This window comes from Cryptomeria japonica, chromosome 7 (assembly GCF_030272615.1).
Source record: "Cryptomeria japonica chromosome 7, Sugi_1.0, whole genome shotgun sequence".
Taxonomy (NCBI): Eukaryota; Viridiplantae; Streptophyta; class Pinopsida; order Cupressales; family Cupressaceae; genus Cryptomeria; species Cryptomeria japonica.
Genome location: NC_081411.1, coordinates 686,670,513 through 686,688,023, shown reverse-complemented (window position 1 = coordinate 686,688,023; position 17,511 = coordinate 686,670,513). Strand labels below are relative to the sequence as shown.

General features: G+C 34.7%; 1 protein-coding gene across 1 annotated transcript; it reads right to left on the bottom strand.

The window, feature by feature from the left end:
• Positions 1 to 5,326: 5,326 nt before the first annotated feature.
• On the bottom strand, positions 5,327 to 8,633 carry LOC131078494 (pentatricopeptide repeat-containing protein At3g24000, mitochondrial). Its single transcript, XM_058016216.2, has 2 exons — positions 6,941 to 8,633; positions 5,327 to 6,844 (listed from the first exon to the last, which is right to left on the bottom strand). Exons 1-2 carry the CDS (start codon positions 8,373 to 8,375, stop codon positions 5,484 to 5,486), a joined length of 2,796 nt encoding a protein of 931 aa, XP_057872199.2. The 5' UTR covers positions 8,376 to 8,633; the 3' UTR covers positions 5,327 to 5,483.
• Positions 8,634 to 17,511: the final 8,878 nt, after the last annotated feature.

Sequence of the window (17,511 nt, the reverse complement as noted above, 5' to 3'; positions counted from 1 at the left end):
GTAGCCATTTGCCTTAAGAGATTGCACTCAAAATTTGGGCTAGATGTAGCAGCCATTATGGCTCATTTTGATATTTTATAGTGCCATATGTTTGACAAAGAACCCAACCTTTCATGTAAGGATGAGACATGTTGATGTTAAGTATCATTTTGTTTAAGATATGACAAAGGATGGAATAACAGTGCTAGAAAAAGTTGACACTTTGAAGAATATTGTAGATTCATCAACGAAGCCAAGAAACATAAAAAAATTCAGGTGGTGCTATGAGCCCATAACCTTCTTGAATACTAGCAATTAGATAGTAGTCTCAATACTCCCTTTGCTCTTGTAAGGTGTTCAACAAGCGGGAGAATGTTCGAAAATGCATCTCCACCTTGTTCATAATTTTAAGATTACAAAAGTGAAATTTTCATATTCATAGACAAAACTTAAAAACCTTAAAATATGGCCTACAGGGTTTATTTTTTGTCAAAATAAATTTAAAAGGGTTATATTGGCTTACTTGATCAAAAGTTATGGTTCATAAAAAATTGCATAGGAAATAAAAAATTGCTGGATGTAGAAAAGAGTTGTAAAAGGGAGTTGTACCTATTGACTAACTTACGATGCACGTTATGGCATATTAAAAGGCATCTTTGATTGGGGGATAAATTAGGTGCAACTTTTTTGGTGGTTTCAGCTTATGGTTTTTTATTGCCATTTGATAGTTTCAGGTTTTATATCCCCTATATATTACATGCTCGAGATGGAGGTTGTGTGTAGAATTTTATAAAGATTGTTAAGCATTAATAATCCCTCGAGATCTTTTGGTCGGTGATACTCATAGGAAGACTTTCTTTGCACATGTATTGTAAAGGTAGCTTTATGAATAATACACTGAGCTACTTTGGAATGAAATTTTTCTTTGAAAAGAGTTTTCTCCACATACACACTTCTGTTACGACATATCATTTATTTATTTATTTTTAAATATGTTTACACTCTATGTAACTATTTAAAGATTAAAATTTGTACAACACTTGTTGAAGTATATTAGTGTAGGAAGCAATTCTGCATAATTTGCTTCCTTTCAATCTTAGAATTGGAAAAACGGATTTAATGATCCAAAAGTCAACTGCAATTGCAATTGTTGTGCTCCACTTTCTTCACCAATACATATGACAACTAATATCAAGACTTTGAGAGGATCTAAATTACAAATTAATTTTCAATTACCTCTTAGATGTCCAAGACCACTTTTGAAGAGTGTTGGGAAAATAATATATAAGATTGAAAGGTAAAAATCACCCTAATCTTAACAAAATTTGAGAATATTCTCTCTTTTTTTTTAAGTAATCTAAAGGAACTTCGTAAGTAGAAGTAACAAATAGTATCGATAGAAATAGTTTTTTGATAAATTTAAAACTTACTAACAAAAGATAAGGATTTAGTGATTGTGTATAGAACTTTCTTCTCCACATAAATACTAGACAAATAATTCAATAATTAAAAAAATGAAACTCGTAAAATAAGAAAAGATATTTAAAAACTTCTACATTTTTCATTAATATACTACCTCTAAAATTATTCGTCTAACTAAATATACCTTATTTTAACAAATATATATATATATATATATTAAAAAATATTGTATATAAATTATGATCTTCTCTTTCATGCAATACTTCCTAAAATTTTAAATGTATTTTCATAGCAAAAATTACTAAATGGAATGGAACCACAAGGCCATCAATTTTAGGGCTGAGCGGTGTCATTCATTCATAAATTTCAATTCCTTGCTCACTTACACGAAGACACTTACGAAAAGTTCTGAAAATGGAAGTTCAAATTTGAAGGTAATCAGAAAAACTCATTTTCTCCCTCCAATCATTTTCACTTTCAAATTTGAACCCACTCTCAGGTCTCTCCCTCCTCGCTTCAAATCTCAAATTCTGAAAACCAACCCCGGCAATGCTACCCAATGCCTGCAATACACTTACAAATACATGTCACACTCTCCATCCATTGCACTCACCAGCTCTCTCCACACAGCACTACATTCATTCCACACTCTGCTTGGAATGGAGATGTCTGTGGGGTTTCAGTTGCAGGCGGATCTGCTTGTGGGTATTTCTAAAGAAGAAGAACAACAAAACAAGGAGAACATCCCCCCTTTGTTTGCAGGCAGCTCAGAGTCACCATTCAGTTGTCTTCATCTATTAAAGAGGTGGCCACTCCAAGACATTACCCACCTGACTGCTACCTCTGCTAATATGGACACCATCCATAATGTAAGTCTCCTCCATTTTCGTTTTTATTAGTTGGGTTTCCTATTTCGTAACGTCTGAATTATTTTCCTAATAAATAGCCCTCTTCTATTTTTCCAGAGAAGAAGAACGTTCTCTGTAATGGAGACAGGGCTGTTGGTGGAGTCAATGACTCACAGGCGGAATAAAAAGAGGAAGACTATAAATCTGTCGAATGATGGTAGTGCTAATCTTGTGAATCCGAAGAGACCTATGCTCAGAAAGAGCTTCAGATAGCATATTGGCCGTTGGTGGTTATTGACTAAGCAGTAACATAGCAGAGAAAAGTTGGGCAGTCGCCATTGTGCTACCCACTTTGCATATTCTGCTGTCATCAGCTCTGCCCTAGAAAAAAATAATGAAATTGTTCCTGTAATTTCAGAAAAAGGCCGTGCAATTACACGGAGATGGGAGAATACCTGATCATGAGAAGCTGATGGCATTGTCAGTCATGGGTTTACTATAACCCATCACTTATAAAATAAAAGCTGATTGTTTTTCTATTCAAAGCTAAGATTTAATACTTGTTGCTCTTCTTTCCCACAAATCTTGTCTGAGGCTCGCTTTAGTTGGTATTCATGTTTCTTATTGCTATTCTTTTCCACAAATCTTGTCCTGAGGCGCACTTTAGTTTGTATTGATGTTTGTCTCGTGAATTCTACACAGCACTGTTGAACATAGCCATCGAGCAGTGATAATGTCAAATGAAAGAAGAATGCGCATGCTCACAGTGTTTGATGAAGCTATTGGTATAACACATAATGGTGGTCATTTAGGTTGAAGAGGAAGGGGTTCCGTGGTAATGCTATACACTAGGAAGTATTTGCTTTAAGATCTCAACTGGCCATTGCAATTTCTGTATCAGATGGATCGTTAAGCATTTTTAATTACAAATGCAAATACATCCATCACTTTGCAGGAGTCTCTGAACATCCATTGCCATTAAGATTAATCTAATATCTCTCAAATTGATTAGTTAAGCAACGTTTCTGCCAGTGCAATATACAATGTAAAGTAAAATTTCATGTCTGTTAAGGTGTTAGTTTTCCTTGGATATTTTCTGCTGATGCATTTTGGGGCACTAGTAAGTAAGGTAACTATAAGCCTTTCAAGGATTCTTAAGGAACGACACTGTAAATAGCATCTGAAATATCTTACAAAATCAGTACTCTCTGATATCCCTCTTCAATTTAGTCTATGTTAGTCTCGTCTTGCAGTACTGTAAACTTTTCCATTCTATAGCAAAAATGCCTATGATGCTCTTTGCTTTAGTATGCTTAATCAACTGATTGGAGATCATCCCACGGATTTCTTTTGGTTGAGCTAAAGTTGCATTAGACTTGGAATTCAATTAAGGTGCCGTTACAAATTTAGGTAAGCTCCTCTATTGATTTATGCAGCCAATATTAATTTTTATAACTATTAACTACCTTAGTTTTTGTAATAAGATTAACTCTTGAATTTGAAACAACAAATTTATCTTTGAAGGACATTCAAGAACAGTTTGTTAATCTGTTTAACAGCATATCAAAAACTTTATATTGCCATTAATTTCAATGCTCTCAAAAGTGAAGGATGTTTGAAACTGGATTCTCGGATCTCACTTGTTATCAGATTATCATGGATGGAATCATATTGCAAGGTTATGATCAATGATTATGTTGATTTTACCTCTGGATGGCACTTCTGGTAGGGGATGACTGTAATGGTGTAATGGCGAATACTAAAATTTTAAAAGTTGCAAACCTTAATTAATCAAGATTACTTTTAAAGTTGAGAGGCTTTAGGTTGAAGTGAGAGGATCATATCAATTTACTTTATTTCTCTATGTGCCTCTGTACATCAACAACTTTGGTTCAGCAAATGATTTGATTGCCTCTTTGCCAGCTAAGACAGACTGCCAAAATTAGTTAAGGTTTATCATGGAATTGAATTTATTGAATACCAAAATGCCAATCAGGTATTAATGTAGATCCCTCTCAAGCATAAATTCATTTTCTTATTCCATTCTTAGAGACAAGAAATCAGACTCAGAAGTCCGTCTAGGTCTGAAGGATGATATTTAATTAATTTGGAGTAGCCTTTAAATTTTTTTGTTTGTATTAAGGTTCTTTTTTGGAGAGGTGGACTAATCCCTATGTTTTGGGCCGATCCTGTTAGAGAAAACACTTAAGATTGATCACTTGATGTATGTATTTATTTAAGTTCAAGTGGATTGACTGCCTTCGCAACTGAACCTTCACGCCGAGTCCAAAAAGACTAGCAAATTTGCACTTTAAAACACTGCCCAAATCTTTGTTTATAAAACTCACAGGCTTTGCAAATTTTCTTGTGTTCTGCATGCAATTAATGAATGATTTCTATTTCAAACTTCTGGTAATGACTGTCATCTCATTTATATCTACAAACTATATCACAATTATTATAGTTGGCTTCAAATCCTTGACATTTATGTTGAAGTTACCATTTTTACAGGCATCATTATCATTACCATTGCTTGATGTCTTGATCGCTTTATCTGTTTTTTACTTCTCTAAAATCTACCATTTCCGTTCAATTACAACCTAAGTGTCTATCCCTCAAGTTTGACTATGTTTTTTAGAAACATAAAGTTCGTCTTCAGATTTAGAGCTTTGCGTTTATTGATGAATTTTAACCCCTCGAGCTTTTAAAACCTAGCATACAATGTATATTACATTTGGCATAGTGATCAAAGAAAAAAAAGATCTGCAGACGGAGTTGAACTGTGTAGAAATGTACGCAGTTGAAGACACTGTCTTCTGTGTTATAAAGAGCAATTAACTTTAAATCAGCTCAAACATTTGAAAACACAATTCAATAAAAAAGAACACTGGTGTCTTCAGTGTATAACATGGGAAGTTTATCTACAAGAAAACATTGTATATCATAAAAAAGGGCTAAATGGAGGAGCCTGTATGTTATTCAAACATTTCTTTTTATTGATGTTTAGAAGTCATCAAGTTAAATTGAAGCCAGAAGAACCAAAATGAGGAAATAAACGACCAAACTAGTCACAGGAGATACTTTCTTTATATTAAGGAAATATTTATTAGTAGCTATTTTTTAGTGGTTATTATAGTTCTTTTACAAGATAATGTCTTAAATAACAAAAACCTAGTCATTGCATGCCAGGTCAAGGGTAGTTCTAAGATTTGTTTGCCATTAATTTATTTTGTATCACCAATAGTCACCACACAAACACAGTCCATCCTTAAAGTGGTGGAAACGGTTGGTATCCCTCACAATAATTTGTCGCCCAACCATCTTGGAGATGAACTTGATGAAAGTGTGGCAGTCATTACAAACTCGAAGATTCTTGATGACTCTGATATATGATCCATGGGGGGTGTTGATCAAGCCAAAAGCAATGGCGAGCTTTTCACTATGATGACAAAAGTAATCTCTATGCTCATGCTCTGTATTCCGTAGCAGAGAGTTCGTATGTAACACATACCCTGCTTCCTGCATTTGGACTGTCAAACTCTCCAACTTTGCGTAGATTTCCTTTGTTTGTGGATGTAACCTGTCCCCCATGGTAAACACATGCACGCTACCCTTGGATTCAATCCAGCTCTGTCCAGGGTTCTTTCGAACTCCTCTATCTTTCATCAGTTTTCTCACCTTGGCTACATCATCCCATCCACCAGATTCAGCATGTATATTTGCTAATAGAACATATGCTGCAGAATCTTCTGGTTCAAATTCAAGTACATACTCGGCTGCCCTTTTACCTAGCTGTATATTTCCATGAATCCTACAAGCCCCAAGCAATGTGCGCCATACCAAAGCAGTGGGTGTAATTGTCATTCTATGGATAAGGTTTTCAGCCTCATCTAGGTAGCCAGCACGGCTAAGAAGATCTACCATACAGTTATAGTGATCACTTATTGGCATGATATTGTGATCTCGACTCATTGAATCAAAGTAATGTCGACCCTCATCCACCAGGCCTGCATGGCTACATGCAGAAAGAACACCAACAAAGGTCACATGGTCAGGTTTTATTCCTCTTTGTTGCATTTGTTCAAATATAAGAAGGGCTTCCTTGCCAAGTCCATAATGAGCATATGCCGAAATCATTGTAGTCCATGAGACCACATTGCGTGATGACAGTTTGTCAAATACTTTGATTGAGTCTTCTATGCTTCCACATTTGGCATACATATCGACAACAACATTTGCAACAAAAACATCTGACTGCAATCTATATTTAATTACATGGGCATGCACCCCCTTGCTCTGCTCTAAAGACGCTAGATTAGCACAAGCACTAACAATGCTAACCAAGGTAAACTCATCAGGCTTTATCGCATCCTGCAGCATGCTGTGAAATAGTTTCAAGGCTTCCTCATTGTGCCTATTTTGTGCATGCATTGCAATCATAGAATTCCAGGAAACCAGATCTCGATGTTGCATTTGGCAGAAGAGTTTCAAAGCCTGCTCACATTGCCCATGCTGAGCATATCCTGCGATCATAGCATTACCCGAAACAACATCTTGGTTGCACATTCTTTTGAACACTTCAAATGCATCTTCTACTGCAGCACATTTTGAATGCATGGAAATGAGGGCACTTCCTACAAATGTATTAGACAGAAATCCAGTTTTGACAATATCAGCATGAACCTGCTTACCCCATTCTGTAGTTTGCAGGGCAGTACATGCCCTGAGAACACTAGCAAATGTAAACTCATTTGATCTCATTCCTGCAATTCGCATTTGGCAGAAGAGAATCAGAGCATCCTCACAGTGTTTTTCAATATCCTCACCTTCGGTATATCCTGCGATCATTGCATTCCACAAAACCACATTCTGTTTAGAAGTCTTATCAAACAATTTACGTGCATCAAATATGTTCTCGCATTTTGCATACATGTCAATAAGGGCACTACCCACAAAACTATCTAAACCAAACCCCCTTTTGATAGCCTCGGCATGCACTTGCCGCCCCTGTTCCAGACCTCTTATATTGGTACATACCTTTAGAATACTGGCCATGGTTGTTTGATTATGTCCCACTCCTGTCTGTGACATTTGTCTATAAAGCTCAAGAGCTTCTACCTCACATTCATTCTGAGCATATCCTGCAATCATTGAATTCCATGATACAACATCTATTTTAGGCATTTTATCAAAACTAAAGCGGGCATCTTCAACCTTTTTACATTTACCATACATGTCAACAAGAGCATTTCCGACAAAGATATTTTCTCCAATGCCATGTTTTAGAATGAGAGAATGCGCCTGCTTTCCCGGTGCGAGAGCTTTTGCTCTTGAGCAAGCATTGAGGACGGTGGCCCATGTGAACTCTGTAGGTACCATACCTGTCCACAGGAATTCCCAAAACAAGTCCATAGCATCTTCAATATCCTCATGCTGAGCACAACCTGCAATCATTGCATTCCATGAAACCACATTTCGTTCAGGCATTTGGTCAAACATCTTGCGCGCATAATCCATGCTACCTAATTTAGCATATATGTCAACAAAAGCACTTCCCACGAAAATATCAGACTCAAATCCAATTTTCACAACGTAGGCATTGACCTGCAAGGCCTGATCCAGAGCATCCATTTGTTTGCAGGCATTGATAAGACTAGCAAAAGTAAAATTCGTTGGATTTATTCGTTCTCGACGCATCCGAGTGAAAAGCTTAAAACTCCCTTCCCCATTTCTGTGCTGAGCATGTCCAGAAATAATTGCGTTCCAGGAAACACTATCTCTACCAGTCATTTTGTCAAACACTTGGCGTGCAGCCTCTAAATTCCCACATTTAATGTACATGTTAATAAGATTGTTGAATAAGAAAACGTCTGGTTCCATTCCTGATCTGATTATGTCAGCGTGAACGGACCTACCATCTTCCAGAGCTTTCGTTTTAACACATTCGTGCAAAAGATGAACATAAAATGCGGACTTTTGAACGGAATCCACCTCAAACACCCCTCCAGTGATACAAGATAGAGTTCTTTCATTGTCAATGCAGAACTTCTGAAATTTCAATCTCGAGGATGGAAACCACGGTTCCTTGAAAATTTGTCTACCGTAATGTTTTAAACATCTTGGCATTTGACACTGAAGTATAAGGCAATTTTTGAATGTAACAGAATAGGCTGTATGACATTTACCTGCACCTTCTCCGCTTCTGCTTTTCTGGTTAGATTAAGGCATACGAACTCATCTACTCACAGGCTTCAATGCAAAGTGGAAATAATTTGTTGAATCGGACCTTTTTTAATCCAGGTCTTTCACAGATTTTTGAATTTAATGGGTTTAGTTTGTTGATGAAGTTGTGGTTTTGAATCAAATTTTGTTGAGTGGAAGGTTTAAAACTAAAAGAGGGGTAAAAATTTAAAGAAAAAATTATACAATTTTGTCATCATCTATTAAAGTGTCTAACACATGAGACATTTCGGAAGATAATTGCTCTCTATCCACTATATTCTAGTCCTTTTTATGATAAAAAATTCATTTGGCCAAACAATAAGCAACTCCATTCCACTTTATAGGAATATGACAAAAAATAACAGATTCCAAGGAATTGCACAACCAAAGAATTTGCCGAATCACTAGAGCGAAATGCCATAACCTCATCTAACCGATGCTCATTCAATAAAATCACCACCACTTGAGAGTCTGACTTACAAATAATTTGATTCCAATCGAGAATGCATCTACACTCCACCGCATGCAAAATAGCAATGACAAAATTAATCTTAAATTGAGTGCAAGGTCTAGATATCATAGAAGATGTGTAGTTTTTATGTTAAGTTAATGTTTTTTAAAATTGATGGTTTATTATTGACATTAGATTGTAATTTCTATGTTCCATTTTATTGTATTATTGTTTAATTGAAAGATTTTATATTTTGACAAGGTTATATATGTGTGTGTGTGTGTGTGTGTGTCGTGTATATTTTGGACAAAAAGTATATATATAAGTTGAACTACTTTATTTTTTCCTCCTTAGTCGGAGAAGTTTTTTATTAGATAATTAGACTTGAGTGTAACTGTTATTTGTTGGTGAAAGAATGTTTCTAGTGTGTTTATTTTGTTGGGAAAAATGGTGTCTCAACCTTACATTTATGCGAGGTTACTATTTATAGTAAGTTTTTATTTGAGCACGAAATGGTGCGAAACTCTCCCTGAAGCTTCTGGTTGGCTAGATAAGCATTCCGGTAAAGTTTCGTCGCAAGGTCACAGCTAGTTTTGAAGATATTAAAGTTTTCGTCTTGGAGGGGTGCAATAAAATATTTAAACTTAATTTTGGGGACTTTAGAGGCTCCGAAACGCCCTGAAAAGTTGCCGTAACCGGCGAAGCGGGTTACGAGGTGATAGAGCACTTCACGAGCTTTCCGGCGCTTCAAACGGTTCGTCAATCGGACACCCGGTTCTCAAGTTATGGCCTCCGGAAGTTTGTACTCCTGAAATAGGAAAAATAATTTGTATCGAATACATAAATGAGCTGTAAAAGGGAGCGACACGTGTTGATGTGTGCTTTAACATGTCATAGAAGGGAGATAAGGTCGGCTACACCTTATTGGGTGGTTTTAGCCCATGGTTTTGTAATACCGTTTGACGGTTTCTTGTATTGTATCTCCTATTTATGAGGTGTGTGAGATAGAGGTTGTGTGTAAGAGTCTTATGGCTATTGAGTTGCCTCTGAATCTCTGATTAGTGGTACTCCTGCGAAGAGCTTGCTCTGCAAGTATTTTGTAATCTGTTTTTGATTGCTGAATAAAATATTGAGCTGCTTTTGGAGGGTGGGGTTTTTCTCCCGAAAGGGTTTTCCCCACGTAAATCACTGTGTTGTGGTATGAATGCTATTATATCTATTTCTATTTTCTGTAACTGTTGTAACAATCTGAAAAAGTTTTGCATTACCCTCCTCTCAAGGTTAGTATAGGAAGTTGTTTCCGCTACTTAACTTCCTTACATATTTGTCTAAGGTTTAATGAACAAGTTCTTTGTAGTTGAATGTGATGTGCATAGAGGTTTGTCCATGTTAAGTGATAGTTGAGATTCACTACAAGAATGGTAAAGCTCCTATCAAATAGGCGACATCCTTAGTGAAGAAACATTTCATGCATGATTCTTGATTCATAATAGTGTAAAAAAAGAAAGAAAATTTTCTTTTACTAAAATTATGTTTATGAATAAGACAATCAATTAACTTAATTTAGAGCTAAGAAAAATCATGTAATAGAACTTTGAAAGTTGGAAATAACATAAATAAAAGTACCTAGTCAATTTCCGTCGTTGATAGATATATTTTTTCATTTTAATAACATCTTTTGAACCATAACTTAGAATCACAACCCATTATATGCATTGAAGTAGAATGACACAAATATGAACTAAGATACTCCCAATGTTTGTTGGATTGATCCCATGTTCCACAGATTTGACCTTGTGGTTTTGGCATATGATACACATATTTGAATCGGCTAACTATGGACTTTTGCAACCTATTTTTTCTCAATTGCCAATGTTTAAGGATGCACAAGGACTAGTGGTCTTTATAATTACCTTTAGCAAATTATCATATCATAAGAACCGAGTTCTCCTAGGTTGATTCCCTTGATTAGATTGGATTTATGGTCTTGTGGAAGGTTAAAGATATCACTCTAGTCATGCAAATTTCCTAGATTGTTTTCATGTAGAATTAGTTTCTCTTTTATGCTCCTAAGGGGATTGTTCATAGAATGATTATTTTCTCAATGCTTAGTGTAGACACCAAAATATTGTTGTCTTCACCTTCATCATTCCTATCGATCAAGTATGTATTGTCATCTTATCTTCATCACCTAATTGTTATATCTTTGTCACGTAATCATTTTATCATAATCACTTGACTCAGTCACTTATCACTTAGGACCTCTTATTGTCTACTCATCACCTAAGACCCTTTATTTCTCATTCATCACCTAGGACTCATGATGCACACTAATCTAATTAAATAAGTCTTAAGTTATTTAATTAAATTTGACTAATATTATCCATCCATTTAATAAATTAATTATCTATTTATTTATCTATTAATCATCCACATATACATATTATCCATTAATAAATTAGTTTAATATTATTTTTTTACCTCATTTGTACTAATAATTTAATTAATTAATTCCACCTAACCTAATTGACTATCTATTATAACTATTTTACTCAGGCTTACTCTCTATCCCACTAATCAATCAAATCCACTTCACTTGTCCATGCAATAAGCTAACTATTACATACAATAGTCAACTCTCCTTAATTATCTCATGCACTTAGTTATCCCCTCCATGTAAGAAATTAACTCATTAATCACATGGGTTAATTTTCCAACCAATTTGAGTTGAAGATAAATAATTATTTTAATTAAAAATAAAAATAGTTCTCATCTATCCAATGCTTATCACATCTACCCATCAATCCACATCATGTAATATATATGAGATTCTAGATTCAATCCTAACCATTCAACCACTTCTCCTAATATAAATCAAACCTATTTTACATCATTTATCAAGAATTCATTTTGTTCACAAGTTTTGTCAATTTGATATCCAAAGAACATGCTAATATGTTATGTTGATGAATTGATGACCCACATCATAATGAGAAAAAAATTACATTCATATTAATTTGAAGTCTGCATGTGAAATTTTGAGTGTTGAGCTAATGATATTTTGTTTACTTCATTTTGCAAGCATACTTGTAATATTTTTTAATATAAAGTGGTTTTGAATTAATTCATATTGAATAGATTTAAATACTAATACATAGTAATTAATCATGCAAACATGTACCAAGACAACTCATAACAACTAGTGGAATAGGTCGGAGTAAAGAAAAAAATATTATAATTAAAAATTTATCTAGTGCAAGATTGAACTCAAACATTGTAAGATTCACTTTGAATAAGGAAGAGTTAATATCAAGTTGGGGAATGAACATTTGGATATAAGAGCTATAATAGGTATGATATAAATAACTAATAAAAGTTTTTGTGTAGAGTACATGTGTAAATAAGGATAAAATAGGGTGGAATATGTGGAAGCATATGTAAATGAGAGTGGACAAAGGTTTAGGGAATGATCCCAACTTTGCATAAGGGTGTCATTTGTTGATATGTAATTCTATGCACAAAACTAAATGAGAAAAGACATGAGTACACAAATTTAGTTTTGTAGTTTGTCCCCACTTTGAGGTGCTTGTGAACCCTAAATGAACATGCATTTTAAAGTAAATGAGCACTCACAAACATGCATGTAAAGTAACTATTCATACACAAAAAGGATATTGGGGTTCCATGTAAAGTAATGAACCCTATAAGATATCTTTGTGTAGTCATCCATACTTTGGCATTTGTATGAGAACCTACAAAAAAAGGAAAGATGCGCAATGAGTAGTTTCTATTATCCACATAAAAAATAAACACAAATAAAAGTTTCTTTTTTTATCCATGAACATGAGAGGGAGGGGGAGAAAAAGAGACTAAGGTTATAATATTTTTACCAACACAAAAATGGTGATGGTATATCAAGCATTTCCATGTAATGTAATAACAATTTTCATATTAAAGTCTACACATAAAACCCAAGTAAAAGTTGAATTTGAATTCACAATTAATCTCTAAATGATATATCTCTCAACAACATCATTTAGAGCATAAACATTAACAACTCCATAGGTATGATTATTAATGTTGAAAAGAGCCCATTATGCTTGGTTGGTGGGGTCACATTCTTGAAGATGTCATAAAGGAGTGAGGTAGGTGTAACCACCACCTTGACTTGCTTCATGGTTGCTATAATAAAATGATTAGAAGGCCAAAAAAGACAGGAGGCTATAAAAAGGAAGAAACCAAAAATATTAAGCTCTTGTAAATAAAGAATATTATGCCTAGCAATTAGAGTTGAGTTTCATGAACATATAACTTCCTTGGGTGTTATATGTCAAACCTAAAATATTCTAGGAAATATAATTCACTTGTGAGTATCAACAATAATTTCCTCATTATCTATCTCATCATGAGTGAAATAATTAAATTTTGAATAATACCCTCACTTGAAGAAAACCTTCCTATCCAAAAGTTGAGTTGGATTGGTTGTCATTTAAAAAAATTAAAATATCTCTCTTTTAATGTCCTAGTGGGCTACAAGACCTCTTCTATATATTTAGAGGAGGGGAAAAATGTTGACTAGAAGAGTTTGTCAACTAAAATATTGAAGAAGTTTCTAGCATATCTAAAATAAGTTTCACCTACAAGAGGTTTCTGCAGGATGAGAAGGACTAGATTCTTTGGTTCATAAGGTTTTGAAATGATTTTGGTACCTTGACCCCACAACTACAAGAAGGTTTAGGGATATAATTTTAATTTTTAGAGCTCTTATATTTGAAACTGACAAGCATAGACCAACCTTTATCTTTTTTGGTACTAGGTGTTAACCTAGAAGCAAGCTACATATGTGGATGGTTTTGGACAAGGAAAAACCAAAGAAATTGAATCTTGTATTTAGATGATTGACATTGATATCAAATACTTGGTAAATTCATAGTTATTTTAAAGCCTATGTTAATATAATTTATTTAAAAATCCAATAGCTTGCTTGTAAAAAGAGTGTATATTGTATACACCTAAAAATGGTCTGAAGATAATTAATTGAATTAATTGAATAAGCAATTATTTAATTAATCCCCCTTCCTAATTTAATTGAATTCATTAGCAATTTGATTAAATTATCCCATTCATCTACTTATTGATAAATCTAAGGATTTATTTAATAGGTTCATTTTAATAGCCCCCTTTGATTAATTAATTCAAATTAATTAATCCTCTCCCCTATTTTAATCAATTATTCTAATCCCCCAATTAATTAAAACAAATCAATTTATGAGTCATTGAAAATTAATTAGTCTTTTCTTATTATTTGAATTTTAAAATCCAAATTACCCACATGCCTCCTACCTTCTAACCACCTAACCTAACCATACCTCTAACCTAACCCATTTCACCTAATCTTGGGTTTAACTAACCCTATCCTATCTTGCACATTCTAACCTCCTTATCCTAACCTCCTATGGTGTGGATATTATCCCCTTGAGACACATGGCACTTTTCCCACATGTCTCCTCCCTTGGACACTTGCCCTCTCATGAGCAAGGCTCCTTGATACTTGTCACCACAGAGATGACAAGTGTACCTTCCTCCAACCTCTTCTCCAACCTCCTCCAATTTCACCCTTGATATCTTCAGACTCAATCTTGACTATTGATTCCTACCACCTCACCCCTAGCCTTGGAAATCCTATAAATATCTCCCATTTTGGAGCACAAAGGATCCCATCTCATATCAATTTATGCATTGTTACTATAGGCATATCCATTTTAGCATATCATTTGAGCATTGTTACTATAGGCAATTGCATCTTAGATCTAGTTTAATTTGATCATTTTCTAGAATAATTGTTGAATCATGTAGCTTAATCAATCTCTTTTCTAGCTTAATTGCATCATCATCATAACTTAATCATGCATATCATTAGTTTAATTAGCCTCTTGGATCAATCTATCATAATCAATCTCATCTAGCTTGCATATCATTATCATTTCAAATCCTTCGTCTAGGTACGAAATTCCACTTCTGTGTTTTCAAAACAGATTACATTTTAGGGTTTTCATGCTTCAATTTGGCTATTACTAATGCTAACCCTGGTCTATTTGTAAAATTTTCTAGCAGCCTAACTAGTTTTTGCAGGACGATTGTCGAAGATTATGCTTGCCAAAGCTTCATTTCATCAAAACAACATGACTACTAACATATTTGTTTTGCAGGTTGCCTAAGGAGAACTCAACCAAACTTTGTGTCTTCTTTAAGTTTTCTAGGCACAATTATTTTGCTAATGGTAAATGAACATCTTGTTTTCTATGTTTGAGAAGTTGTCTTAAAGGTAGGAGAGTATGCTCTTGTCCATTTGGACAATCATAAATCCCGACCTTTGAAGCACTCTATGTTTGAGATTTGATTACCTTTAGTGGGCCTGTCACAATGGAAAAAAGTAAGATTCACCTTGTGAGAACGACCCAAGTGAGTACAACTAGACCTAAGCTTTCCAACTCTCTCTAAAAAATAGGCCTCTCAGGATTAAAGTCTCGGAGGATGGGATTATTTGAGTTTTCTCTTTTGAGATCTCTCATATAGTACATTTAGTAGCGCCTCACAATCTTAATCATGTTTGTGTGACTACTTCTTGTTTTGGTACCTCGTAGGGCTATAGGCCTCAATCGCGCTTGCGCGACTGCAAGGGGTAATTTCAAACGGAAACCCTTACTATGAACCCTAAGATAGAAGCTACTCAATTCACCTCCGAAAGGGGGATAATCTTTGTGCAAGAGAGATAGTAACTCTCCCAAGACACTTACCATATCATGCCCCCATTAGCGTTTGGAGTCGGATAATACGACATTGAGAATCCATTGCATGAGACTCAGCGATCGTATTTTGATTAGCTATTGGGTGTGTACCTAAGTTTGCAAGCAAAGGTTTTCTCTCTCAGCCAACTTCCTTAAGATTTAACATGTTGTGCTTGAGGTCACTTATCATATCACGTGTTTGTTGTGTCTTCATCCCTAAAACATAAAATCAAACATCTAAAACTGGAAAATAGAAGCAAAACATCAAACTTCATTGATAAAAAATCTGTCCAAATAAAATTTTTCTCTGTTTTGTCCTCAGTTATACGAGTTTTCTAGTTTGTCGTATGAAAAATCTAGTTTATTGTCTGATCTAGTGAGAATTGTCGTACGAGTTAGTTTAGCACAGGATTTTGTGTTATCTTTTGTCATTTGGTTCTATGAGAAAGCTCATATGAGTTTATGCCTTTGTCGTGTGAGATTTCTAGTTTGTCGTATGGGCCTATCTAAATTGTCGTACGAATTTCTATCTCTGTCAGTCCAGAGCTATCTTCTTGCATGTCTTTTTTAGATCTGTCATGTTTTCTTGGTTAGTTTACAATGAGCATAAACACCAGATATTTGACATTTTGTGCTTAGATTGTCTTCTTGGTTCGCTGGGTCAAGTTATCACCTGTCAAATCGGATTCTAGAAATAGACACCTTAAGATTTTCAAGTATTCACCTTCAACAAGTTCAAGATCTAAACATCTCAAAGTGCATTATCACCCTCTTTGATAAACTGATCACTCAAAACATAGTTTCTCATCAAGATCTATCATCCTCTATCATGAAACTGCAACGTTTGGTCAGGACAACCTTGTCCCACATCGTAGGAAATATCGTTCCTATTGGACTTGGTTTTATCAAAATCATCATCATTGCACTCCAAAACTAAAGATCGAAAAAATTGCAAACTTTTAAATACTTGAATCATCTTTTCGTGTCATATCACTCTATCACATTTACATTGACAGTTGATCACTTATCGAAACATCTTTTAGACAATCGAATCCTTGTACAATATCTAACACACGTGTATGCTCGTTTTAACTAGAGCGCAGAGACGAAAGATCGCAAAATGAAAATCAAAATATTGGAAATAACTAAAGATTATAGAAACATGGAACCCAAAAATGAAATATAGGAAGAAGGGGAAATAACAAAACAACATCTTTGAGAAATCAAACAAGATCCTAAACTCAATAAATTTATGGCGCAAATATTGGAGGGAGAAAAAGAAAAATACTTCCTAATGTTAGCTAAATCTTGTGCTACACTCCCCCAAGATTTTGATGTGAGCAAATTAGCACAAAATAGAAGTGACTCTTCCCCTAATAACGAATGACATGAGTATATTTTGGTCCCAAAATTAACGACACATCAATTCCTGATAATACAAGAACTAATGAGGAAACTTCCATTCCCAAAAAGGATGACGTAGAAATTCTCAACCATGTCAAATCTAACGAGGACACAAGAAGGGGTCGAGATGACTCAAGAAGAGATCAAGATCATACTAGAACGCACACTCATGGTTATGCAAGGAAAAATCATGTTGATAATACTATCACAACTCTTACACAACAAATACAAATGATGCAAACACAAATTCAAGTTATGCAGAGAGGAACTGTTAGAAGATACTCGCTTCAAGAAATCTGTCCTTACCCCTTCGATATAATTCTAAACATGATACCATTTCCTACAGGTTGTGAAACTCCTCAATACGATAAATATAATGTAATCACTGATCCCCAAG

Coding starts and splice junctions, on each gene's coding strand:
- LOC131078494 (XM_058016216.2), bottom strand. CDS start 8,375: ATGCCAAGATGTTTAAAACATTACGGTAGACAAATTTTCAAGGAACCG. Junction 6,845..6,940: donor CCTGCAAACTACAGAATGGG/GTAAGCAGGTTC, acceptor AATGTGCTGCAG/TAGAAGATGCATTTGAAGTG.